This window comes from Molossus molossus, unplaced genomic scaffold, assembly GCF_014108415.1.
Source record: "Molossus molossus isolate mMolMol1 unplaced genomic scaffold, mMolMol1.p scaffold_m16_p_12, whole genome shotgun sequence".
Classification (NCBI taxonomy): domain Eukaryota; kingdom Metazoa; phylum Chordata; class Mammalia; order Chiroptera; family Molossidae; genus Molossus; species Molossus molossus.
The window spans coordinates 92,542,269-92,569,727 of NW_023425347.1; the positions used below are offsets into that span (position 1 = coordinate 92,542,269).

General features: G+C 53.7%; 1 protein-coding gene across 1 annotated transcript in view; it reads left to right on the top strand.

Moving 5' to 3' along the window:
* Positions 1-10,295: 10,295 nt before the first annotated feature.
* Positions 10,296-27,459, top strand: part of IFFO2 (intermediate filament family orphan 2) — a 49,659-nt gene continuing 32,495 nt past the window's right edge. Inside the window, exon 1 of the mRNA XM_036257289.1 lies at positions 10,296-10,963. Within this exon, the coding sequence (XP_036113182.1) occupies positions 10,296-10,963 (668 nt within the window). The remainder of the gene's footprint in view (positions 10,964-27,459) is intronic.

Below are 27,459 nucleotides of genomic sequence, written 5' to 3' on the forward strand. Positions count from 1 at the left end.
GTATGCGGTGATCTTCCTTCCTAATTCATGCTGTCCTAGGAGAGGTCCTTCCCCTTCCTTCCAAGGTCCCTCTGACCCGGAGGCCACCCCTTACCGCTGCCTGTGACACCATCATCCTCTCGCCAGCCAGGAGGTTGGCAGATGGAAACTGGTGGTGTGCCTACCCTCCCGGGGATGTTTTCATTTAAATGGGCCCTTAAAAAACCCCAGCAGCAAGGATTAGGCTCTGATGACTTTAAAAGTCTTTGCAGTACAGCCCTGGCCAGTTTGGCTCAGCGGTTAGAGCGTCAGCCTGCGGTCCGGAGAGACCCGGGTTCGGTTCCCACTAAGGGCGCGTACTTCGGTTGCAGTTTGTCCCCAGCCCTGGTTGGTCGTGCGGGTGGCAGCCACTCGATATGTCCTTTCACGTCGATGTTTTTCACTCTCTCTCCCTCCCATTCTATCTGTACAAAAAAAAAAAGGAAAAATATCCTCGGGTGAGGATAAAAAAAAAAAAGTCTTTGCAGTACAAAATAATATTGGTAATAATAATGACCGTGTATTCAATGTCTAAGATGTGCTAGTGTTACTAGCATTCCCTTATTTGTCTCTATAAAAGTAGAAAGTTGGGGCTTTTTTTTTTATCACCCCTGTTTTACAGATGACAAAAGTGAGGCACAGAGAAGTTAAGTAACTTGTCCAGTGTCACAGAAGAAGAGACACAAACCCAGGCAGCCCGACTCCAGAGCCCACTATGGCTTATGTTGACAGAGTGCTCACTGTGCACCTGCCGTGTCTTCCAGGTGCTGTCTACACACGATTCTCCCTATTGCCTGTGCTCAGAAATACGCTGATTTCTCTACTAATCCTCACACAAACCCCATGAGGCTGGTGTTACTACCCCCAATTCAAAGGTGAGAAAACTAAGGCCTGGACAGAGAATTGCCTTCGTTTGCCTCTCCTGCTACAGAGAAATGACCTGTGAGGCAAGTTGGAACTCAGAAGCTGCTTTGCCCCGAACACCCGCCTGGGAAGAGACGGCTTTGGGGACGGGAGTTTGAATTCTGCCTTCACCGGTCCTCGCTTCATGGCTCTGGGACCGTTTAGGGCTTTGGTGAGCCTGGATTTCCTCAGTGTACAATGATGGAAATTACATCCACCCCAAGAGCTGCTGTAAGCCCGAAAAGAGACAAGGTGCTCGGAGCAGAAGCACGTGGTAGGTGCTCAATACATACTTGTTTTGTGGCCCCCAAAGCCACATCTGTTGTTCTGTATTCTCCTAACACCGCTGAGTGCCTCCCTTGTCCACTTAAAGACGCAAACCAACATTCCAGTTCTTCAGGGACCTGGGCTAGACACTCCTGGAGGCCAAGGACCACGTCCCGAGCATCCTTAGATCTCCCGCTCGATCCAGCATCTTTTCTGCAGCCGTAGGCGATAAATGGTTTTTATTTCCAAAGTGAAAATAGCGTTTCCATTTTTCTCTTTACTCTTATAAGAGTAATACGTGCTCATTGTAAAATGGGAAGAGACTTTGTACTGACCTTGTCTCGAGGTGAGGATTAAATGAGGTTCTGCCGGTAAAGGGCTCACCATTGTGATACAGGGCATTGGAACAATCACTCTTATTCAGAAAACACACGACGGTGCTCAACCGAAGTAGAAGCCACCTGCTGACCTTTTGGATGTCCTTACAGATTTTTTTCTATAGACAACCCTACAGACATAAGGTGAACTTTTTTTTTTAATGGATTTTAATGGAAGTGCCTTTTACTTCCATCGTAACTGGTGGGCCTCTCTCTGTGCTAGCAAATGTCCTCTGCATTGTCCTCTGGGTAGCCGGGTGTCACTCCTCAGGGATGTGCTATGACTTACTTGGTCAATGCCCGGTTGCTGGGCACCTCAGTGACTCCTGTTGTCTCTTTTGAGTTGGGCTAAAAGGCACGGGGCAGCTGTAGACCAAGGAAGTTACAGTTACAAGACAGCTGTTGGGGACGTCACCAGGGCTGACACAGTGACTTCGGTGACTTGTAATCATCACGGCGTTAAGGTCAATTAGGGAGATGCTCCTGTTACGGGGCCTGGGATGAGCTGAGGCATTCCTCCTGCTCGTGGTGTCGGAAGGGGTGGTTGGGAAGAAGGCTTTGACGCACCCTTTTCTTTGCAGTCACCTCCCAGAAGGTGTCCCCATTGCTGGGACGTCTGTTTCAGCAGAAATAAACCCCCGGGGCGACAGAGGACCTGCCGCGCCCTAATCTGAGAGCTTCCCTGGCACTGAGAAAGCCATTTGCAAACCAGACTCAGGGGTGAGATGAGGGGGGTTCACCAAGCTCCCCAAGCCAGCCCGCGGGGAAGACAGGAGAGACCCGAAGCTAAGGACGCCCCTGCCCTCCTGCCCTGCCTGCCTGTGGTTTCTGAAACTCCCAGGGCCTCTCTGACAATAACCCACTCATTCTGGTCCCTCACCCAGTGGCGGGCCCTCCCTGCCTTGAGCTGGTGAGGACATGGCTTAAGGTTTCAGATCTATGATCTCCAGGCCCTGGAATGCAGGAAAGAGTCTCTCCTACCCCACCCACCTGGCCACCCAGCCTCTCCTTCCAACCCTGTTTTCTCTGCCTGGACAAGGGAACGAAGCTCTTGCCTCCCATCGTGAGGCTGAGGTAGAAGGAGCTGAGGCAGGGAAGACAAGCCTGGCACCTAACCATCGCCACTAGCGTCGGCCGGGCCACGTGGGGAGCGAGCCAGGCGCTGCGTGTGCAGCCGAGGCAAGGCCCCAGCACTTGCTGGTGGTTGAGGTCAGGGGCCCGTCTCTCCGGGCGGAGATGGACGTGCCGCTTCATGCATTTGGGCACTTTGTAGAGCTTTCTGAGGACGAGAAGGATGAGGCAGGACAGGTCGTCCCCTCTGAGAGAGGGCTGCGGTTTGGGAGTGATCTCGGCGCCACACCCCTCGGCCAGGCACCCTTCCAAGGACGTACTGTACAGCATTTCACCTAGCTCTCCCCGCAGCCCGATGGGGCGGAGGTGTCACTCTTATTTTATATGTGGGGAAACTGAGGCTGGGAGAAGTGTGGGATCACACCCCCAGGAAGGAGCACCGGGCTTGACAATACTTAGGGCACATCCAAGAGAGGGGCCTGCCTCCTCGGGGCGGGACTTCCGACGGCACCGGCACCAGAAGAGGGCGAGTAGCCTGGGAGTGAGGTGACGGGGTCTGGCTTCTCCTCCCCAAGGGAGCCATGGATGGATAGATGGCATCCTTCCCTCCCTGAAGGAGCCCCGCCCCCAGGAGCTGAGGGAGAAATGAATCTACAGAGGGAAAGAACAGGAGACACCTCCTGCCCTGGTCTGGGGGCGTCCAGAGTGGTTTCTAGGGGGAAATACTACCCTTCACACCCACCAGGAAGCTTAAAATGAAAAGGGTTGACTATGCAGTATTCCCCGAGATGCGCAGCAGTCAGAACTCTCAGACGCCGAGGGAGGTGTGCGTGTGTGTGTGGCCAACTCAGAAAACCATTCGGCAGTATCTCCTAACCCTAAACATACACAGCCCCGAGGACATGCAGTTGTACCCTGGATTTGTACCCAAGAGGAACAAACACAATCACCAGAAGACACAGAAGAAGTTTCTTCAAGACTTGACTCCAACTAAGCCCCAAACCAGAAATGGCCCAAATGTCCATCTGCAGGAGAATGAATGAATCAGTTGTGCTAATTTCATCCCATAGACTAGCACACAGCAAAGTGAAAGGACATGAGGCTGTTACACATGACTACACGGGTGGATCTCACTCAGGTGAGCTGGAGCAAAAGCAGCCAAGAACACACTGTATGAGTCCGCAGACCTGAGGCTGGAAAGGAACCCACGGTGAGAAAAGTCAGAACCTGCCTACCTTCGGGAGACACCAGTGAAAGGGAGCACGTGGGGGCCTTCCGGCGTGTGGGAAATGAGCTGGGTGGTGAGGACATTGGGGTGTGCAGATGTGGAAATTCGCTGAGCTGTACATGTAATAGTGATGCTCTTTATGGAAGGTAAGATACCTCATTACAAAGTACCAACGAGCCAGCGAGAAGGGGGAGCAATGCTCCTGGAGGAGAGTCCAGCATGTGCAAAGGCCCAGAGGTAGGAGTGCATGGCTTTGCTTTTCAGCCTGGCTCTGGGCTCACTTGATGATGCCCATGCCCCTTGCTTCTCTCTGCCTTGTCCCCCTCACTGAAGGCTGCCCTGTGGAACAGGTGGGCAAAGATGACTTCAACAGCACAGAACCTCAGGTCTGGGTTGGAGTGTCCCCCCTTTGAGTTGTGAGGAAGGAGCTGCTGTCAGATCGGGAGGAATAGGACTTGCAGTTCAAAGTTGGGTTCAGAGCTCAACTGTGCTATGGATAGGCCCCATTACCCCTCCACCTCAGTTTCCCCATCTGTAAAAAGGGTCTTTATCATGTGTTTTGTTGACAGAATCAGAGTAAAAGAAATTTCAACAGATGCCTGTCATATGGGAATTGGGGAATAAGGCCTGAAAGCAAGTCCCCCACAAATTGTGACTCCCCCTAGAGTAATCCAGCACAGCCCTGGTTACCTCTGAAACCCCTGGCCTTGATTTCCTGTGATGTGGAGCTCAGACCACCACCTAGAATAATGCCTGGCACATGCTGGGGGTTCAAGGCCCATGTTGGCTCAGGACAGCTAGCACTTACTACATGCTGGGTACTACTCTGAGCTTTCTACTCCTATGGACTTGTTTAATCCTCACAGTGAATACTACCATTCCATTTTACAGAGGGGGAAACTGAGGCACAGAGCAGTTAAGTCACCTGCCCACAGTCACACAGTTAATGAATGGAGCCTGGCTCTGGATTCCCTGCTCATAACCACACCGCCGTGCAGCCTTATACAGTGCTGCCCACTGGCCTTCCTGAGATAGGCCCACGGAAGCCTGGAGAAGGTTCTGGAAGCAACCAGCGCTCCCCCAAGGCTGTTGTTGACTAAGAGCAGCTCTGTCGGGTAGCCAGTGGGACACTTTGGCGCCCTGATGCCGGTGGAACCTACGCCCTTTCTGAGCAAGGCAAAACCACCCAGAATAATTGTCGCGCCAGTAGGCAGCGTAAGCCGTTTGTAAGCCCAGAGGTGCCCAGGAGGGATGAGGCCCAGCAACGTGCCATCACTGCCCAGGCGAGCCGGAGTTGCCCTTTTTGCCAGCTTTTATTTTTTTGGCCCTTGTTGTCATTACTGTTTTTGGGGAGGAGAGATGGGGCACCAGCAAGAGTTTGCTGTTTTGCTTAAAGGATTAATTTGCACCTGTAACATCATGTGGGATGTGCAGCCGCTCCCTTTGCTCTGCGCCGTCATGTTTTACTGCCCTCTTTCATTTGGACATGAAGAAACCTGATGAGAAGATTCTAGAAAATGCAGCCTGCAGGTGGGGATGGGGAACACAGTGTGGAGAGCAGTTTATTCTCCCTGGTGGCAGGCCTGACGTTATACGTGCCTTTTTATACATTTATGGGCTTTTCATATTTGCATAAGCAAAAAGACTTTAAAAATTATGGTGAGAATAGCTAATATTTATTGAGCATTTACTACATGCTGACTTTACATGTATTAACTCATTTAACCCTTACCACCACCCTGTGAAGTGGGTATTCTTATTAGTCTTATTTCTAGATCAGGAATGGAAGTGTAGAAAAGTAAATAAAGTAATGAAAAATTCAAACTATTAAAATTTAAAAAGAGATTGTCAATATAAAGGAATGACCTACTGATGCTGACATGGGTGAATCTCAAAAACATTGTGCTCAGTGAGAAAAATCAAGACACAAGACAGCGTGTACGGTCTGATTCCATTCATATGAAGTATCCGGAAGAGGCAAGTCTATGGAGACAGAAGTCGATTGGTGGTTGCCTGGGGCAGGGGCCAGAAACGGGGAATAACAGTAAACGGGCACAGGAGAGCTCACTGGGAGAGATGGGATATTCCAAAACTGATTTATAATGATAGTTGCCAAATTTACTAAAATCCATTGAAATGGGTGAATTGCATGATATGTAAAATATGCCTCAAAAAGTTGTAAAACAAAGAAATGTACTTAAAATTTGAAAGTCTAGCCCTGGCCAGTTTGGCTCAGCGGTTAGAGCATCAGCCTGCGGACCAGAGAGACCTGGGTTTGGTTCCCGCTAAGGGCACGTACCTCGGTTGCAGTATGTCCCGGGCCCCAGTTAGGGTTGTGTGGGTGGCAGCCACTTGATGTGTCTCTCTCACATCGATGTTTCTCTCTCTCTCTTCCTTCCTCTCTTCCTCCCGCTCTATCTGAAGATGAATGCAAAAATGTCCTTGGGTGAAGATTAAAAAAAAAATTGAAAGCCTAACATTTATTGAGCACCTATTGTGTACTTTACAGAAATTTTTTCCAGTGCTAACAGCTCATTCATTTGCTTACCTGAGCTCATCTTTGTTGAGAAGCTAGCATGTGCGGGGCACCATGACATGATATGGACGTACAGAGGTGAACTAGACTTGATTCCGGTACAAGGTCTTTGCCCTGATGTAGATCATGATATAGAGAGCGTTGGGGTTGAGGTAGGGGTAGGGTAGAGACGCAGATGAAAAAGCCAGTGATAAGAGAGTGTATCTGTGCTGTCATGGGGTAGGCATGGTGCTGACATAATCCAGAGGATATATCCCAATCCAGACCTGGTGGGTGCTGGGAAGGCAGAGAGGTTTTGTGCATGAGGCTGAGACCTGAAGGACAAGGGGTAGTTATCAGATGCAATGGTGAGAGAGTGGGGTGGGGAGAATGAAAGTTGTTTGACCATTCATTCTTTCATTCATTCATTCACTGTTTATTGCGAGCCTGCCACATGCTTTGGATGATGGATGGGGGAGATGAGGGTGTCCAGGGCTGAGGAAAAGAAACCACTGACTTCACTCTCCTACTTGGGGTAGGACTGAGCACTGGACAGGGAATTGGACCAGAATGCTAGACCAGGTTTTGCCACCAATTATTTGGACAATCTGGGGCTAGTCCCTACCCTTCTCTGGGCCTCAATTTTCCTGTCTCCAAAATGGGAGCATTGGATTTGCTGCATTCTGAACTCCATCTGGCTGATATTGATGACCAGGACTTCTGTCCTCAGAAGTCTCCAGAGACATGCCAGAAGTAGAGTGACCAACTAGTCCTGGTATGCCTGGGATTTTTTTGTGTTTTAACACTCAAGGCCCCACATCAAGGGAAACCCCTCTGTCTTGGGCAAATGGAGACAGTTGGTCACCATAGCTGGAAGGACATTAGGTTAACCTCCCTGCTCCTCTTACCCACAAAGGTCAAAGTACACAGCATCTTTTCGTGCACCTATGAGGTCACAGAACTATTTCCTAGCTATTTTGTTTGTATATGTCATGTTTCTATGATTCAGTTGGAAGTCCCTCCTAGTCCAGGTACGATTTGTTCCATTTCCTTCAGATTTCCTGGTCTCTGCTCAACCATCTCCTCCAGGTCAGGTTTCCCTGCCCTGTACCCCCTCCCGTGTCTCAGGATGGTTTTTCGGGCTGTCTCCATCAGCTCCCCCAAAACTCCTTAAGTTCTTGCCTTGCTCACAATGGTTTCCCCAGCATTCGGGCAGGGTCTGTGCCAGAGACAGTGCTCAATAAATGATCGTGGCATTTCTGACTCTTTCAGTGCCCAGGACAGGGCTAGATAATCCCCCAGCCCCAGGGTTTCATACCTCAATTCCAGGGAAATTCTGTTGGCAGAACAGATTCTTCCTTGAAAAGGCTGTAGGGAACCGCTCCCCAGGTGTGGCTTCTTAACCCCTTCTGTCCTGTAGGTCCCTGGGCATCTGGTGAAGACTGCAGACCCCTTTTTAGAATAATTTTAAAAAACTGCATTCATATTACAATGAAAACAATTTTTACTAAAATACAATTGTCAAAGTATTTAAAAACTTTTGTGATATAGTAACATGTGCTTCTTTATTAATACATAAAGTAAGATTTAGTGATGAACCTAATATGATCTTAATTTCAGAGTTGTGGTAATGTAACCAATATTTTGAGATATCTATAGTAACTGAAGTGTGATATAAAAATATCTGTGATTTTTATCAGTGGCCAAACCAGAGGGACTTTTACCTGTTGTTTGAATTCGTGATAGAAGAAAATGCTAAGGACCATTTAGATATTGGTGAAAAATGAAGATACAACTTTTGTCCATCCCGATGTCAAGGACCCTTCAGAATTCCATCCTCAGCCCCCTGGGGCATGTTGATGAACTCCTGTTTCAAGGCAAAAGGATTTTGACTCTTTAGGTTAGATAAACAAGAAAATCACCAAGGGACGAGAGAACAGAGTTAAGAGCAGTGACCACACTCGGTTGGGATAAATAGAGAAAGGTTTCATGGCAGGCCAGTTTCATGCTGAGTGTTGTAAAGGACCTCACCCTAGAGCAAGCCCATGTCCCCTTTGTGTCTCTTGTCACTGAGACACCAAGCCATTGTCCCTGTAAAACAGGGTACCTGCCCTCAAGCTTATACACAATGAGACAAAACAAACTCAACATTTAATAACAAGACATATTAAATTGCAATTTAAAAAAATGTGTCTGGAAGAATCTAGACCATGCCACTTATCTGGCTAAGTGCACACAGCGCAACCCACAGGCGTTCAAAGGCGAGGATCACCTGCTCTCTGGGGTGTACTTTGGAAGGACAGTTGGGACTGCTTGCGGTTCCTCTGGTCTCAGTGACTTCCCTAAAATGGGGATAATAACTAAGTATGGCACCTGACATATACTAAGCACTCAACAATGAGAGCTGTCCGCCCCACCAGTGTGAGCTATCTGCCCCACTGGTGTGGCTCAGTGGTTGAGCATCAACCCCTGCACCAAGAGGTTCCACGCCCAGGTTGTGGGCCAAGTCTCCAGTGGAGGACATGCAGGAGGAGGCCAATCAATGTTCTCTCTCACTGATGTCTCTCTCTCTCTCTCCTTCTCACTTCCTCTCTCTCTGAAATCAATAAAGGAAAAAAACAAACAAACAAAAAAACCATTTAAAAAATGATAGATGTTTGCAAATTGATTCTAGCAACACCAGCTTGGAGATCTTGGTCTCTAGGGTGATAGGAGATGGACCCCCAGCTGTGGGGTCAGCTACATCTCAGCGTGTGAGTGTGCAGTGGTGGGGAGGCGGTTATTCCGGGCGGGGGAGCAGACAGCAGCGCAGGCTGAGCAGAGGGGTGTCATATTCCCTGATGGTCTTCGCTGGGTCTTACCCCCTGCACCCCACACCCAATCGACGTGGCACCTCCGTGGGCCCGGGCACTAGAGGGCTCTGCAGTGCCCAGGCGGAACCTGGAGGCAAGCAGTCAAGGAGCCTGCCTGGGTCCACCGCGTGGGGAACGTACAGGCGCAAGACCGGCCTTATCCTGGGAAGGTCGATCCAGGCTGCCTAGGCTTAAGTGGGGGTGGGGTGCGGATGCAATGGTTCTCCAGTCCTTCCACTCCAAGGTCTCCCGTACCCCGCGAGAATTTGAGGCTTGGGGAATTGGGGTGGGAGGGAGGCGGAGTCACCTTGGTAGAGGACGTGGGGGAGAGGGATACCGAAAGGGGGAAACGAGCGCTGCCGAGGCTGCCGGCCCCTTTAAGAGGCCGGGCTTGCTCTGCGACAGCCCCAGCTGACCGCGTGCCTGGTGCAGCTCCGCGGCCCTAGTCTCCTGCAAAGAAACCGAGTTGTGCGGGGCAGAAGGACCCGGGCAGGAGAGGCGTGGTCCAGTGGGACCGGGGCGAAGCCAGAGCTGCAGGCAGCGAGCCTTTGGAGCCGATAAAGGGGCGGAGCCAATAAGGGGCGGGGCCACAACTCAATGGGCGTGGTCCTGCTCTGCAGGTCTCGGGGGCGGGGCCTCGGGCTCGAGAAGCGCCGCAGGAGGCGGGTGGGCGGGGCGACGGTGGGGGCGGTGCCTGTGTCTGCAGTGGGCGGGGCCTGCCGCAGAGGGGCAGTGCCGGCCAAGAGTCCTCTGCGCGCTGCTGCCGCGGCGTCTCCACATCGTCTCTGACAGCTCCGGTGCCGGTATCCGCAACCCTCGCTACCTCGCACAGCCGCCGCAGCCTCCATCGCTGCCTGAGCCCCGTTCCTTGCCTTCGCGCCCACATCCGGGGCGGTCCGGCTCGCAGTCACTGCGGAGGCCGCATCTGGCGCTCATCTGGAACCGCCCGGCCGGCAGCGCTGGAGCCCGCGCCCAATCTGGCCCGGCCGCGCCGGGAGCCCTGCCCGGAGCTGGAGCCTCCCCTGGAGCCGCGGGCCCGGGGCCCTGAGCTGCGCAGCCGGCGCATGGTGAACTCCCTGCTGTTCGGGGAGATGGCTTTGGCCTTCGGCTGCCCGCCGGGCGGCGGCGGCGGCGGGAGCTGCCCCGGCGGGGGAGGCGGCGGGGCCGGGCCAGGGCCATCGCCCGTGACGGCGGCGCTGCGGGACGACCTGGGCTCCAACATCCACCTCTTGAAGGGGCTCAACGTGCGCTTCCGCTGCTTCCTGGCCAAGGTACACGAGCTGGAGCGGCGCAACCGGCTGCTGGAAAAGCAGCTGGAGCAGCAGCAGAGCGAGCGCGAGCGGCGGCTGCGCTACAAGACATTCACCCGCGAGCAGGCCGTGCAGACCGGGCCCGATCTGCTACGGCCACCCGCGCCCGGCAGCGGGCATGGCAGCGGCAGCGGCAGCGGCGCGGCGGCCGGCATCAACGCCAACACGGTGGCCCTGGGCGGCCTGCCCCCCGGCGGTGGCTCTCACCCGCAGCTCTATGGCCGCCTGCCTGGGACCATCTGGAGCTACACGCAGGTGCGGCGCACGGGCGGCGGCGGCGTGGAGACCGTGCAGGGCCCCGGCGTGTCGTGGGTGCACCCCGACGGCGTGGGCGTGCAGATCGACACCATCACGCCCGAGATCCGCGCGCTCTACAACGTGCTGGCCAAGGTGAAACGCGAGCGTGACGAGTACAAGCGGAGGTGAGTGCGGCCCCTCCTCTTCCCCAGTGGCCGCGGAATGTGTGTGTGCGGGAGGGGCTGGTGGCAGCCAGCTGGTCCTAGCAGGTGGGCTGGAAACTGTCTGCAGAGCACGCTACACATGCTTGGAAAACTCAGTTATCTAGTTCCAAGGATTGGGGCGGGTGCTGACTACAGCAAGGGATACCTCCGAGCCATCGTTGGACCAGGTACATTGATTTGTAGGTGACAAAATCAACTTCTGTGTTTTAAGTAATCTCGTTTAATTCTCATGGCAACACAGAGTACAGGGCATTCTTATCACTTTATATAGATGAGGAAACTAAGGTACAGAGGTACAAATGACTTGCCTAAGGTGGCTTGGCTAATAAGTGGTGAAGCCAGGAACTGAGCTAGTGATTTTAAGTACTTTTGGCTAATCTGTCTCCCAGCCTAGGTACTTCCCCAAGAATATGGAAGGGAGCTCTCTTTCCTCCACGGGTGAAAAGAAAGAAACTTTTAAGAAAGCCACTGACCTTTTTTGTTCCTTGAATTAAATGAGATCATGTATTTGAAAATGAATGGATCTCTCTCTACCCACTGGGGCTAGGGTCTGCCTTCTTGCTCCAGGTCTGGGCTGGATAACCAAATCCGTCACAAGCTTTTAAAAACACCTTCCTTCGCTCCTCTTTTCCCTTCACCTACCTCTATTGTCATGGTTTATTGGGCGCCAAGAAACTCAGCCCTGAAGGCCCACAGGAGGAGGTAACCATGGGCTGGAAGACTAGACAATGAATGGACTGAGACCACCATCTCTGAGTAGTGTGAGACAGACTACCTGCAGGATTGGCCAATACATTTCTACCCAATCCAGATTCCCCAGGTGGGAAACTAACATTGTTTCCTGCCTACAGCCTGGCTGATAGTACTGTTGACTCCACTATCTGATAAAAGGAGAGGAGTCTGTCTAGAGCATTTCAGGCTGGGTTGGGGGTGGGGCCCTCTGCTGTCCTAGCATGGGCAACTCTACACTGGGAACCTTGGCTCTGAACTCCTGGATTTGGAGGATGTGCTGAGAAGGATCTTTTCTTCCACTCCTTGAATCCTGGTGCTCACGAAAGCACAGAGGTCTGCCCAGGAAGCTGGGCATGGGTCTCCCTCTTTTTCCTCTACTTAGCAGGGTTCAGATGCCAGCTCCCTCTGCCAGTGAGGTTGTTGAACCCTTTGGAAGCCTGTTTGCTCACCAGAGAAATGGAACAATGAACCATATTCACAGTTGCATGAAGAGAGAGTAGAATGATGATGCTTTTTGGAAGGTATAAAATAATCAGTTGATGTCATTAAAGATGGTAGTCTCTTTGTCAAGCTAGCAGGAAACAGATGCCTGGAGTCTCAGGGCTCTCTCATGAAGGGCCTGGCTTTCTGGTTCACTCTTACACCCCACTGTACCCTAGCTACTCTTCTGGGCTGGTTGTCTCTCTTGAGAGCTTGAGAATGGCCTGGTGCCTTGCTGTGGGGAGGCCACCTCTCTGTTCCTCGTGGGCAGCTTCGTTGGGGTGGGTGGGGTAGGGAAACAGGCACTTCTCTTGATGGTGAAACTCATAGGGATGGGCCCTTCTGTCTGCCACTGTTGATTGTGTCGTCATGCCCCAGGCTTGTGTTATGATTGTTTTATTGTGTGCATGCTTCTTGGACCTGGCTACTAAGGAGGTGGAAAAACTGTACCTAGTCTTAAAGGGAGGGAGGTTGGCATTGAGCAATGCTCTGTTTAAGTTGCACCCGGGTGTGGGCTGTGATGTCAGCTTCTGGCGTTGGCCTGGAGGGAGATGGGTACTGCTGAGACAGGTGGAGTGCGGGTGTCTCTCTTCACGCCCCCTGGGATGTGTGTGCACCTTCTCTTCCTTCTCCTCCTCCTCCTCCTCCTCCTCCTCCTCCTCCTCCTCCACCTCTTCCTCGTCCTTCTCCTCCTCCTCCTCCTTCTTCTTTTTTGTGAACCAGGGAGATGCATCTTTTCTGAAGTTGATTCTGGACTCTAGTTGGATTTTTCCAAAGCAAGCATATTCCCTTACTTGGGCCTCAGTTTCCCTAACTGTAAAGGGAGAGGTGGCTGATCTGTAACCTCCAAGCACCAGGCTGCCTCAGAGATGCCTTAGGGGTTCCTTGAATATTAAATAAAAATGAATTTTTTTTTATCTTCACCCGAGGACATTTTTTCATATTTTGTTCAGATAGAGTAGGAGGGAGGGAAGGAGGGAGGGAGGGAGAGAGAGAGAGAGAGGGAGAGAGAGAGAAATGACGTGAAAGGGACACATCAAGTGGCTGCCACCCGCACAACCCAACCAGGGCCGGGGACAAACTGCAACCAAGGTATATGCCCTTAGTGGGAACCGAACCCGGGTCTCTCTGGACCGCAGGCCGACGCTCCAACCGCTGAGCCAAACCGGTCAGGGCATAAAAATTAATATTTAAAATATATTAAAATGTTAATATGTGCTCACTTTTAAGTTCTCAATGTGAACTCATCGAAGTTTATTTTCGCACTAGCTTGTTAGTAGCTGGACTCAAGTGAAAGCCTCCCCTCTGCCATCTCTGTTTGTCTGAAGAGTATTTTGAGAGCACACAGCAAACTGCTAAAAATCATTCCCATTTGTAGCTACCAGTCTGTGTGAGTCGGGATTTTCCTGATACTCTGCGGCCAAAACTGGAGATAAAATGGAATGGAATGCGGAGCTGTCATCCATGATCCCAATTCTAAATATTAGTGGATCCAAACAGCCCCATCAACCCCCATGGTTGAATTCAGACTAGGTAACTTATATATTTGAAACTGCAACATACATTTACTTGTTTCTTTATTTGAGTTTCTCATAAGAATTTTCTTTTGCAAGGAGGGTGGGCATGCGATCAACTTTTTAAAAAGTTAAAAAACCTGCCCTGGCCGGTTTGGCTCAGCGGTTAGAGTGCAGGCCTACGGACCAATGAGTCTCAGGTTCAATTCCGGTCAAGGGCATGTACCTCAGTTGTGGTTTGTCCCCGGCCCTGGTCGGGTTGTATGGGAGGCAACCAATTGATGTGTCTCTCTCACATTGAAGTTTCTCTCTCTCTCTCTCTCCCCCTCCCCCCCTCTCCCACTCTGTCTGAAGATAAATGGAAAAATATCCTTGGGTGAGGATTAAAAAAAAAAGTTAAAAAAACCACTGGATTGGATGATTCAAAGGGTCTTCCCAGCCTTGGCAATATAAACACCTGGGTTTGAGCTCCAGCCCACTTCTGATTTCCTTTCTATAGGAGAAGCCACAGCCTGCAGCATGAGACCAAGGTATTCGCCTGGGCTGTTGGCCACCGGAGGTGTCAGGGCCCCCAGGATGTCTAGCATGGAGCCCCAAGCAGTGAGCAATGGAGGGAGGCTGTGCCAGGGAAGGAAAGGTTCCAGGGTCTCCTCTGGTCCCCCTGGAGGGACTCACAGCTCGGAGACCCTACTTGCTTGCCCAAAGGGCAGCCTTGGCTGTGTAGCTCAGTGTTCTCCAATTTGGAGACATTTTGGGTCCCCCCTCCAGACTTGTGGCCAGATTCATGTACCACCACGTGTATTATTTCTTATGTAAGACATTTTTAACAGCTTTATTGAGGTATAATTTACATATCATAAAATCCTTCCACATTAAGCATAAAATTCGGTGATTTTTAGTGAATCCACAGAGTTGTGCAACCATCGCCACAATCCAGTTTTAGAACTCTTGCTTCACCCCAAAAGAATCCTTCGTGCCCATTTGCAGTGAACCCCCCTTCCTACCCCAGCCCAGGCGACCACCGATCCGCTGTCTGTTTCTCTAGATTGTCTTTCTGGACATTTCTTGTGAATGGAGTCATGCAACATGGAGTCTTTGGTGTCTGCTTTCTTTCACGTAGGTAATGTTTTTGAGGTCCATCCATGTTGCAGCATATATCAAGAGTGCATTCCTTTATGTTGCTGAATAATATTCCACTGTGTGGATCGACCACATTGGGTTTATCCATTCACCTGGGTGGTCAATACAATTTAAATGGAAAAAGTCACCTTTTACCACCTCACGTCATCTCACCTGCCATCAGTGGTTGGTATGGGAATCATGCTTTGGAAACACCAACCTAAACCAGAGCCCCTGGCCTGGGGTCCCCTGGCCCTGGCCCTGCCCACTGCTGCTTTGGCTTTGCCTTGGTCCAATCAGTTCTGAGCTCTTTCCTGGATGGGTGAGTGGGGATGTGGTTGCAGAAATGGTAGCATCGACAAGGTTGTCAAGCACCGATTTGGAAACCAAAACAAACATCTCTGCTCGGTCACCACCCAGTGCCACCAAAATATCCTGTTCTGAGTTTGCAAGCTGGGGGCTTTTCCCTGGGAGATTCCTGTGTAGTCTCTCTGAACTTTAAAGAAGTGGAGAGTTCTCTGAATTGGCATCCAAGAGACCCAGGCTCCAGGTCTGGCTCTGCCACGAGGTGCTGTGTGACCTCAGGCCAGTTGCTGCTCTCTCTGGGCTTTAGGTCCTCCCCCTTTACACAAGGGGGTTCTTTTTGGTGATCCCTCCCAGCTAGCTCTGCACTTCGGGTCTGTGACTTGAAGGGGCCTGGGTCAGGGCTGCTCTTTCTGCCACCTGGGATGCGAGTCGGGGCCTCCCCTTCTGACCCAGGCCCAGTGTGCTTTGGACCCGGGTGGTTTTGTTCCTTCCCCCCGCAGGTTGCCAAGTCTCTGTGCCCGACTCAGGTCAGCATGAAGGGCTTAGTTTGTTTTTCCCTGGCACCTGGGGTGATTGGAACTTCGTTTGAGAGCCAGGAGGCCCCATGGTCATTTAGTCCGGTGGCTTTCAAGTAGGCCCTTTGGAGCCCTGGGGTCCAGAGTAGGGTGCCTTGAGGTGACTCTGGGGACAGTGGAGGCTGAGCATCTGGGATTCAGCCCATGTCAGCCACAGCAGCTCCATTTCCATGGCTCTCAGACTGGTATTCTGAGGAAGATTCCATTGGAAAACAGGGTTCTACAGTAAGGAGAAAAGAAAAAAGAAAGAAATCACTGATTCAGCCGAGATGGGAAAACTGAGGCCCAGAGGGGCTGACCCACAAAGCCAAGTGGGCAGACCTGTATGCGTGGAGAGCTGTCCTCGCCGCTCCAAGGTGATGCCATCATCTGCCTGAGGTGGGGGCTTGGCCGTTCTCATCACGTTTGTGTGTGTCTGCCTTTCTGCATTTTTTAAAAAGTGACTTTCAGGGATGGGAGGGACTTGTGTCTCAGCTATTTCTGATTGTGAGCCGGAAGGGGCTGGGCTGCCGGCCTGAACGGCGGGCTCCGAAAAGGGAGGTGGGTGAGCCAGCTGGGGTCCCCCTGCCTTTTCCCATCACACCCTGGGCCACCCTTGAGCAGGTGGGTGTTGGCCCCTGCATGTCCCAAAGCCAGGACACTGCTTCTAAAAGCCGGTCGGAGGGCTTTGTTGGCTGTCTTTCCACGGACACTTTGATCATTTCTGAAGCTGCCACTGATGTGGGTTCTGCATTTCTGGTTTTCCTGGGAGCGGCCTGGGATGGTGGAAACAGCGTTCGGGTGCTGCTCTGGCACTGTGTGACTCTGGGCGGTTGCTTGGCTTCTCTGAGCTGCCTGAGCCTCTGCTTTCCGTAAAAGAGGGAGACTGGTGTTCTCTCAGAGACTGGGGAGGAGTAAATGAGCTCACCTGTTCAGACACCTGGTCCTTGGCAGGCCCCGTATGCCCCCCCCGCAAGCCACCCTCCCCCTACCGTGTCTGTTCTCTTCACTTATAGGGGTTTCTCAGTGCAGAGCTGACTGCCCAACACACCCATTTCAGGACATGTCGCGGCTCCGTTCCGAGGAAGGCGCCGAGATGGTGTTGGGGGCGGAGGGAAAAAGGGCTACTTCTTTGTCCAGCAACTAAGGAGGGTGTTCGTCCTACTCTTAGTGGTTGATTTGTGCCTCCGGAAATCTCTGGCCTCCCCTTCCCCCTCCTCCTGTCTCCCAACCTCCTTTAAAAGAAACACTCAACCCCCTCCATCTAGCTCCTCAGTATTCCAGCGTCTGCTGGCCAGCCTGGCATTCTCTCTGGGGACAAACTTGGGAGGGATTTTCAGACTCAAGCTAGAGGGGGGGAATGAGGTCCCAGAAAAGAAAAGGAAGCAGAAGCTGGGAGACAGCTGACGCTGAAGATTCCTCCTCCCAGGAATGCGAGGCGGGGCTTTTGCCTTGGCCACCGGATGCTGCAAGGTCCCTCTAGCGCACACACACACACAGCCACCGGATGCTGTGAAGTCCCTAGCACGGGTGCGCACACACACACACACACACACACACAGCCACCGGATGCTGCGAAGTCCCTAGCACGGGTGCGCACACACACACATACACACACACACAGCCACCAGATGCTGCGAAGTCCCTAGCACGGGTGTGCACACACACACACACACACACACACAGCCACCGGATGCTGCGAAGTCCCTAGCACGGGTGTGCGCACACACACACATACACACACACACAGCCACTGGATGCTGCGAAGTCCCTAGCACAGGTGTGCGCACACACACACACATACACACAGCCACCGGATGCTGCGAAGTCCCTAGCACGGGTGCGCACACACACACATACACATACACACAGCCACCGGATGCTGCGAAGTCCCTAGCACAGGTGTGCGCGCACACACACACACACATACACATACACACAGCCACCGGATGCTGCGAAGTCCCTAGCACGGGTGCGCACACACACACATACACACACACACAGCCACTGGATGCTGCGAAGTCCCTAGCACAGGTGTGCGCACACACACACACTCACACACATACACACAGCCACCAGATGCTGCGAAGTCCCTAGCACGGGTGCGCACGCACACACATACACACACACACAGCCACTGGATGCTGCGAAGTCCCTAGCACAGGTGTGCGCACACACACACACTCACACACACACACACAGCCACCGGATGCTGCGAAGTCCCTAGCACGGGTGCGCACACACACACATACACACACACACAGCCACTGGATGCTGCGAAGTCCCTAGCACAGGTGTGCGCACACACACACACACACACACACACAGCCACCGGATGCTGCGAAGTCCCTAGCACGGGTGCGCACACACACACATACACACACACACAGCCACCAGATGCTGCGAAGTCCCTAGCACGGGTGTGCACACACACACACACACACACACACACAGCCACCGGATGCTGCGAAGTCCCTAGCACAGGTGTGCGCACACACACACATACACACACACACAGCCACTGGATGCTGCGAAGTCCCTAGCACAGGTGTGCGCACACACACACACATACACACAGCCACCGGATGCTGCGAAGTCCCTAGCACGGGTGCGCACACACACACATACACATACACACAGCCACCGGATGCTGCGAAGTCCCTAGCACAGGTGTGCGCGCACACACACACACACATACACATACACACAGCCACCGGATGCTGCGAAGTCCCTAGCACGGGTGCGCACACACACACATACACACACACACAGCCACTGGATGCTGCGAAGTCCCTAGCACAGGTGTGCGCACACACACACACTCACACACATACACACAGCCACCAGATGCTGCGAAGTCCCTAGCACGGGTGCGCACGCACACACATACACACACACACAGCCACCGGATGCTGCGAAGTCCCTAGCACAGGTGTGCGCACACACACACTCACACACACACACAGCCACCAGATGCTGCGAAGTCCCTAGCACGGGTGCGCACACACACACATACACATACACACAGCCACCGGATGCTGCGAAGTCCCTAGCACAGGTGTGCGCACACACACACTCACACACACACACAGCCACCAGATGCTGCGAAGTCCCTCTAGCACGTGCGCGCACACACACACTCACACATACACACTCACACACACATACGCACAGCCACTGGATGCTGTGAGGTCCCTCTAGCATGCGTGCACACACACACACACTCACGCTCACCCATACACACTCACACATACACACTAACACATACACACTCACACAGCCACCGGATGCTGCGAAGTCCCCTTAGCATGTGTGCGCGCACACACACACATGCATGCACACTCACACACACATGGCCACCGGATGCTGTGAGGTCCCCCCAGCACACGCGCACACACAAACACTCACTCACATGCACACTCACACACGGTCACCAGATGCTGTCATGTCCCCCCAGCACACACACACACACACACTCACACACTCACTCACACATACACACAGCCACCAGATGCTGCGAAGTCCCCCCAGCACACACACTCACACTCACATACACACACTCACACACACTCACATTCACACACACACACTCATACACTCACACAAACACACGGCCACCAGATGCTGCGAGGTCCCCCCAGCATACACACTCACACTCACATGCACACACTCACACAATCACACTCACACATACACTTGGTCAACCCGATGCTGCAAGGTCCCCCAGCACACACACACTCACATACACACACTCACTCACACACACACACTCTCAGGATCTCTCTCTAGGCCTGTGGCCCAGATCCCCACACGTGTCCGAGTTTGAAGGACACAGAGGGTAGACCCAGAGTGAGCACGCCCTTTGCTGCAAGGCGATGCGTTGACTTCCAGTGGAACTGATTGAAACCGTGCCACGTGTCAGTGATACCAGAGGCTGTGGGCTTTGCATTTGGAGTCCTGGCTTTTGATCACATGGCAGGGATGTAGCCAGGCTGACGTTCTGTTTATTCCCATGTCATGGATGGCTGAAGGCTGGGACAGGAAGGAGGGGCCCTTTTGTCCCCTGGGTTGGGTCAGGGTGTGTTGCTCTTCCCTGGCTTTCTTCTAGCGGGCATTTCTGAGACCCGCCACCTCCCCCATCACCGCACGCTGCAGCCCGAGTCTAACTGCCTGGGATGCGGCTGTAAACTCTGCAGGGCCGACTCGGGGTCTGTCGTCTTCATCGTCTTCATCGTTTAGTCGCAGAGCCTCCCCTGCAGGAGAACTGGTGCCTGGCTGCTGTGTCCTGGTGGGTCCCAGTGGGGCTGGAGGATGTACGGCACAGAGGACACGGGTGACCAACACAGACTCTGCATTCAAGGACTTGGATGTGGAGGGAAAGGTTCGGACTTGGAGTCGGGAGACCCTCCTCCAGTCCCGACATGTCGGTTCAACAAGTTTGAATGAGTATCCATTGTCTGGTGCCAGATGCTGGATACTGAGCAGGAGTTAAAGGCAGAGCGAGCTTGGGCTAGTCACTTTGCCTCTCTCAGCCTTATTTCCTCATCTGGAAAAGGGATGTTGGGCTCTGTGTCTCCAGGCTGTGGGAGGAGCAGATGGGCTCCTGCAACTACAGCTCTCTGTAACCAGCAAAGGTCGAGAGTTAGGTGGCAAGATTTCACAGGCAGAAAGGGGGGCACCCTAAGGAGTGAGTGGGGTCGGCTTTGTGAGGTGGGCAGAAGTCAAGAACCAAGTTAGAAGCTGGGAGGAGCGTGGTCCATGCCCTTGCCGGCAGCCTCTGGGGGTCGTGCAGCCTCTGGGGGTCGTGCAGCTCTGGGGGTCGTGCAGCCTCTGGGGGTCGTGCAGCCTCTGGGTATTGCTGGCTGTGAGATACTTAGACAATTGCAGGCCAGATGGGAGGCTGGTGAAGATTTCTAATGGTTCTGCTTGCCTGCCAGGGCAGTGCCCTCCCACCCTTAGTAGGCACTGGTGCTTGGTTTCCTGGGCAGGATGTGGTTTTATACCCTAGTTCCTTGTATAAGAGAGGGTAGTTGTCACCTATTGGTAAGCCTGGTAAATGACTCTGGTTCCCCTGAGGGGCTGCGACCTGGCTGAGCCCCCTGGGCGGTGGCATTAGCAGTTAGAGCCCAGTGGAGTCCAGACCATGGTCCTGGCTTGCCTGTGGGGTGACCTGAGCTTCCTATTGTGCCCCGGGAATGGGGAAGGTGGGAAGATGGGCTTACCCAGTGCCCGTGAAGGCTGTTCTCGAAGTAACTTTATACCGCACATGCCATTTAATCTCTTGCATCTCAGTTTGTCACTCTGTAAATGGGGGAAGGTTTCTTATGAGTTCTACTTCCTGGGGTTGATGAAAAAAATTAATTGAAATAGTGGATTCTGGAAGCATTGTGAAAAAAGATTGAAAAACAAATCATCATGACTTAATAGCCACCATTGACTGAGCACCTACTACGTGCTGAGCTCTGCGAAGGCTTCTTTAAATAAGTGAGATTTAATTATTAGAGCCACCCCCAGAGCTGGGAATTGATTGTGCCCGTTTGCTAGACGACAGGTTCAGAGAGGTGAGGAAATCTGGCCCAGATCTCGCAGCAAGTTCAGTCTGGACCCCACATTCAGTGCTGTTCCAGAGGAGACCCAGGCTGGCCTGTCCCACTGAGGTGGCTGGAGGCAGGCTGGGGCACAGGGTCTCCCCTGCGCCTGTCACAGTATTGCCACGGCTGGTGGCTGGCAGAACAGGAGATGGCTGCTCCGCTAGGAAGACTTCCTGCTGTCACTTTACAGTAATGGGTCACAGGCAGTGGCGCGCAGATGGGCCTCTCGGGCCACCATCCTGGGCCGTCCAGCCCCCCAGCTCTTTGGAGATGATCCTAATGGGGACCGGACTCTGAGTAGGGGAATTCCTGGTCTCAGCCAAAGAGGGTAGCACACCGGCACTGGCAGACCTGGCAAGGGAAGGGGTGGGGAGCAGGGAACATGTTCGTACTATTACCTGTCTGGCACTTTCCACGTGATCTGATTTAAACCTTGCGGCAGCTCTGCGGGATAGAAACCAAGGCTCAGAGGAAAAGTAACTCATACAACAAAGCCAGGGCTGGATGTGGGCTGTGCATTCGGAGTCGGTCCTCCTTCTATCTCACCTAGCACCTAAGTGCTCCTGGGGAGCAGCCAGGGCTCGGGGCTGACTGGTACCAGGCAGGAGAAGCCTCGGGCGTGCTGGTGGCAGGAGGGACGCTGACTTCCTCCCCGGCCTCAGGTCTCCCTAACTTTTGCTTTCAGTTGTGCCGTGAACTTTGCCAGGGTACAGGGAACTTGTTACAGTCATTCTTGGCCTCTGGTTGGGGAAGATGAGACTGCTGGGCCTGATGTCTGAGAAGCAGCGGTTCTGTTCTCTTGACGGTGGCTGGGCACCCACCACACCAGACACAGCCCCTTCCCTCAGGAGCTCAGAGTTGGGTGCACAGGCAAATGTGATATTACCACGTGGCAAGGCCCTGTTCAAACAGTGCCTGTGCATACTAGGGACACGATAAAGATTAGTTAGTTAATTAATTTAGGAAACAATTATTTATACAGGCTTTCTCTTTGCCAGGCTTCATTTAAAGTAGTTTACATTTAATTCATGTAACCTCATAAATAACCTTATGAGTTGGGCTTTTATCATCAGACCATTTTAGAGATGCTGAAACTGAGCCACAGGGACAAGAAGGGAACTGGGCCAAGACACAGCTTGTAGGCAGCAAGCCAAGACTTGAACCCAGGAAATCAGGTTCCAGATCCCACCCAGGAAAGGTGCATGCTCCGAGCCTCGGTCTTCACATCTGTGAAATGGGAGTAACACATCCGACCTCACGGGGCTGTTTGGACGATGGAAGGAAGTGATGCCCATGGAAGCACTTTATAAACCATTGAGTGCGGTGCCAGGCGGACTAACTGATTGGAAGGCCCGGTCCTACCCACGTCACTCTTTCTTTTCAAACTTCCTGTGCAGCGGAGGGCTACTCGACGCTCCATGAGATTTCCCGTCCTCCCCATTTATATTCGCGCCTTCCCTGCACTCGGAGACAAGCTGTGATGGGGTGTTGGGCAGAAACCCGCGAAATTAGACAGCTTGGAGCCGAGCGCTTGCGTGGGGCTGGGAAACTGGGAGGAGAGGAAGCCGAAGCCTGTTGCTGCTGCTTATCAGCTCCATGACCTTGCGAGCGGCATGTGCTTCTCCCAGCCATGTTTCCTTGTGTGGCAAATGGGGACAGCCATATTGCATGGACAGCATGAGCAAGCAAATGGGATGATGGGGCTCAGACACTGGCAGCTGCTGTGGCAGTTATTAAAGGAGGCTGTGGCTCAGTGGTTGAGCATCGGCCCAGGCACCAAGAGGTCGCCGGTTCGATTCCCGGTCAGGGCACATGCCCAGGTTGTGGGCCCGATCCCCAGTGGGGGGCATGCAGGAGGCGGCCAGTCGATGTCTCTCTCATTGATGTTTCTATCTCTCCCTCCCTCTCCCTCCCTCTCTCTAAAATCAATAAAAAATAAAATAAAATAAAGAAAGAAAGGAGGCTGGGTGTTCTGGGGAGAAGAGCAGAGGCAAGGGCTGAGTGGCATTAGGACCCTGGCCTGGCAGGGGCCCTGCACGTGGCTGCCCGGGTGGGGGCTGCCTCCCCATCAGCTCGCTCCCTTCCTGCCTGCGTGCTGTGACTTCGAATGTGCAGGTTCACACAGCACCCCCTGCTCTTCTGCTGTTCCGATGGAGGGACGCCCCCGCAGTGGAGACACTGCCTTCCACCCTCTTAATTGACCATTTTTATTACTTGGGTTATTTAAGACCGTTCTTGGCTTCCTGCCGCCTGTGTGCCCTCCGGGGGAGGGGCAGACCTGCTTGTGAAGCTCCCTGGCAGACAGGCTCCTCTCAGGGCAGGGTCGATATATCTCCCCAGGGCCCCTGGCCTGCTGTGGTGATGGGCAGAAGGCCATCTGGGGGTGCAGTGGGGAGACGGGCTGGAGTAGCTTTGGGGAAAGCTTGTTGCAAAGCCAGACCACAGGACCAGAGAGCCTTCGAGTCCTGGGAGAGAGCCTGGTGGGACCCCGCGGTGCCTGAAACCCAGGGATTCCGGAAGGCGCCTGAACCCGATCAGGGTCAGCTAAGGAAGGCTTCCTGGAGGAGACATCACCTGAGTTGTGTTTTGAAGTCCCAGTAAGAGTTCCAGAGAAGGGGAAGGGTGTTCCAGGTAGAGTGAACAGCTTGTGCAAAGGCCGGGGGTGAGAGCGCCATGCCAGTGCCTAGTCTAGAGCAAGTTCCTCAAGCCCAGGCCGGAGTCAGGGCATGGCCAGACCTGGCCTGCCCGCTCTCTGCTTCCCCTCGTCCTCCCGCCCTCCTTGTGGCCTTCCCGGCCCTCGTTGTTCTGTTTGCTGTCTCGCATCCTCTCTCTCTTTTTTGTTTTGGACTCTGCTCCCAATGGCTGGCTCTCTTCTGCCCTGTCCTTCCTCTGAGGCAGGGGAGGGCTGTGAGGGGGCCCTGTCCCCATCCCTCTGCCTGATGCCAGGCCTCAGTTGGGGGCTCTTTGTCTGCTGCTGGGGCTTTGTGAGCCCGAGTGTGTGCGTGCGTGTGAGTGTCTGGGGGCCTCCGTTACACCCTGTGGTCCTGAGGTCAGGACCCTGCCTCTGGCCACCCCAGACCCTTTGTACTACCCCTTGTGCGTCATGGTGGGGGGCGGGGAGGCTGCCTGGTGAGAACTTAGCTGTGGGGTCTTTAAGGTCACAGCTGGTCATGGGGACCTCAGCCCCCAGACTTCACCAAGGTCTGGCCCGGGATTAGATGTGGGTCGAGGAGTGGGGGCAGGAGGCTGGGCTGCTCACCTTACCTCTCCCGGCCTGACCCTGCTGCCTGTCCCTTCTCCCCCACACCTGTGACTTCCGCTCCCCCCCGCCAGCCGCAGAGGGTTTGAGGGTTTGAGGCGCTCTCCTGGTCCTTTAACCCATCTCCTCTTCCAGGCAGTGCCATCACCTGTCACCCCAGGTGATTAGATGCACCTTTTGTCTTTTTAAAAAGACCTGAGTGCTAACCCTGTAGTATGCTATACTTTCCTCCCCACCCCCACTCGTGCCCATGACCCTTTTCCAGATGAGGTCCGGAGAAGGAGAGCAGCTACCCCGAGGTCACACGGCCCAGCAGGGGCTGGAGCCCAGGCCCCCTAAATAGGGGTTCTTTGAAGCCCTCGAGCTAAGGGATCCTCCCGGGATTGCTACTCCTTTAAGGAGCATTTTTGAAAACTCCCAGAGGCCAGACGCTTGGAGTGAGGAAACTTGCCCCGCGCCGGCCCCCTGGCCCCCTGGTCTCCGGAGGAGAAGTGAGGCCGCCATGGGTCTGTGTCCTTGTAACAGAGGGCACTTCCCGGCCTGGCCCGGCTCCGGGGTCTTGACTGACTGACCCACTGTCCCCATCTGCCAGCCACGTTTTTGGCTGCGCCATTGCTCTGTGTCTGTTTCCTCTTACAGAAAACGGGGTGGTGAGCCCCAGAGGGCTGCTGAGAAGCCTGGTTCAATGAGGGCCACCCTCACCCCCTTTTCTCTGGGGTGAGCCCTAGAGTTGGAAGGTCTGAGGGCTGTCTGAGTGTCGGAGTTGGGTGACCTGCAGAGGCGGATCCTCCACGTTTTCCGGGTCCCCAAGTCTGGGCCATGGCCTGCCGATGAGTACTTCTGGGTCTCTGTACCGTTTCGTACGGGAAACTCTTACACAGCTGCTTTTATTCTCGCCTTCAAAGAAAATACGGACATTTAAAACATCAGGACCTATCCAAGTTGGGAAAACTGAGGCCTGAGCCCAGCCAGTTACTGGCAGAGCCGGGATTAACCCGATGCCAAGTTCAGGGAGCCCAAACTCAGAGGTGGTTCCTTTCTGTGCCTTAAGGCATGCTGTATCCACGGAGAGCGGCTTTGTCCGCTCTTCCTTGGAGCTCAGGCCTGAGATCTGGGCCTTCACATGGGGGGGGGGCTCCGACTCCGGAGCCGGACCGTCTGGGTTCGTGTCGCCGTCTGGAGCCTCGGCTCTCTGATCTGCAGAACGGGGATGGCAGCGTAGCTCACAAGGTTGTCATGAGGATTCAGTGAAAAGAGTCACGCTTTGGCCTTTTTGCCCAGGCCCAGCCCTCCCAGCCCCCAGGCCCATGCAGTGGGAACTGCCTACCCCCTTCCGGCCGCAGGCTGGCCCTTTGTGTTCAGGGCACTTCCTTTCTCCAGCAGAGCCGCTGCCTGGCCAGCGAGGAGGAGGTCATATCCCCTGTTATCCAGCAGACTGTCCGCTCAGGGTCACCAGGAGGACAAGCCCTGGCCTCCAAGGCCGTGCCTATGAGAGCATGTCTCCTGGAGCCTGTGGCCTGTTGGAGAGTGGACTTGAATGGGGAAGTCTGTCCCTGTCCCTGTCCCTGCCCCCTCGCCTCCTTATGCTGATGTGGCAGCAGCCTAGGAGGTCACATCCCTGGCTTGAGGTCTCACCAGGAGGCAGAGGCAGAACCAGCATTTGAACCTGAGTCTGATGGACTCTCTCGAGCACTTCCTGTCACACTGAAGGGCCCAGTCTCGCCTGAGAAGTGGGCTGCGTGCTCCTGGCCCTGGGGCTGAGACACGGGTGTTGGAAGTTCAAGTCCTGTGTTGTCCCCTTAGCGGGCAGAGGGGCAGCTGCTCTCCCCCTGGGCCTCCTGGGGATCGGCTTCCGCTCCTCTCGTCCGGCCCAAAGAGTGAGGCAGTGTGGATGAAGGGCCCGCTCCCGATCTTGGCGGACAGGCGACGCGGAAGGCTGTCTTGGCATTGTTTTTCCAGGGTTGACGTCAGGGCAGCTGGTTTAGGGTTTCGTCTGTGAGACAAAGGCTGCTTTGTAGCTTTGCTCACCTCCCAAGGTGGGAACAAGGTGGAAGGGATCACGGGCCCAAGCACAGAAGCCCTGGGAGGCGTGGCTCCCCTTCAGCTCTTCCAAGAAGAAAGCCAGGATCTCATAATCTCATAACGCTCACCTCGCCATTTCCCAGTCTCCCCTGTGCCCACGCAGGTCAGACTTCATGGATGTGTTCCCTGGACATCACGACACTCCTAAAGGGTAACTATGGTCATACCCATCGTACAGATCAGGACATGGTCTCGGCAGCGGAAATGACTTTGGCTTAAAAGAGCCCCACTGGGTTCCCCACTGTTGAGCCTCCTCTGAAACCCAGCTTTGGGGTGTCTCTCAGAAAGCGAAGGTGCCCTGGGGAAAGGCCGGTGCAGATGCGTCTCATGGCTTTGGGGACCCATAGCTTTAGTTTCTGTTTGCAGGGTTCAGAGCTGGGTTGCTATGCTAGGAGTGTGTGTTGCCCATGTAACCATGCATGTGTAGGTATACGCACATGTATGTACAAGTTAGGAGAAGGGGATTGGACACTGAAAGGTCTGTAGCAGGAGAAAGAGATCCAGGGAGGCCTTCTGGCAGGTGAAGGAGTCATTCCAGGGGATGCCTAGGGCCTTCTGCTTTTCTTTTTCAGGAATTATCCCACTTTATTATCCATCATTTCGTCCGTCCGTCCGTCCGTCCATCCATCCATCCATCCATCATTCCATCCATCATTCCATCCATCCATCCATCCATCCATCCATCATTCCATCCATCCATCCATCATCCATCCATCCATCCATCATCCATCCATCCATCCATCCATCCATCCATCCATCCATCCATCCTTTTCAGGACTCCTGCGCTCAGGCCCTATGCTTGGGCCCTGGGGATGATGCT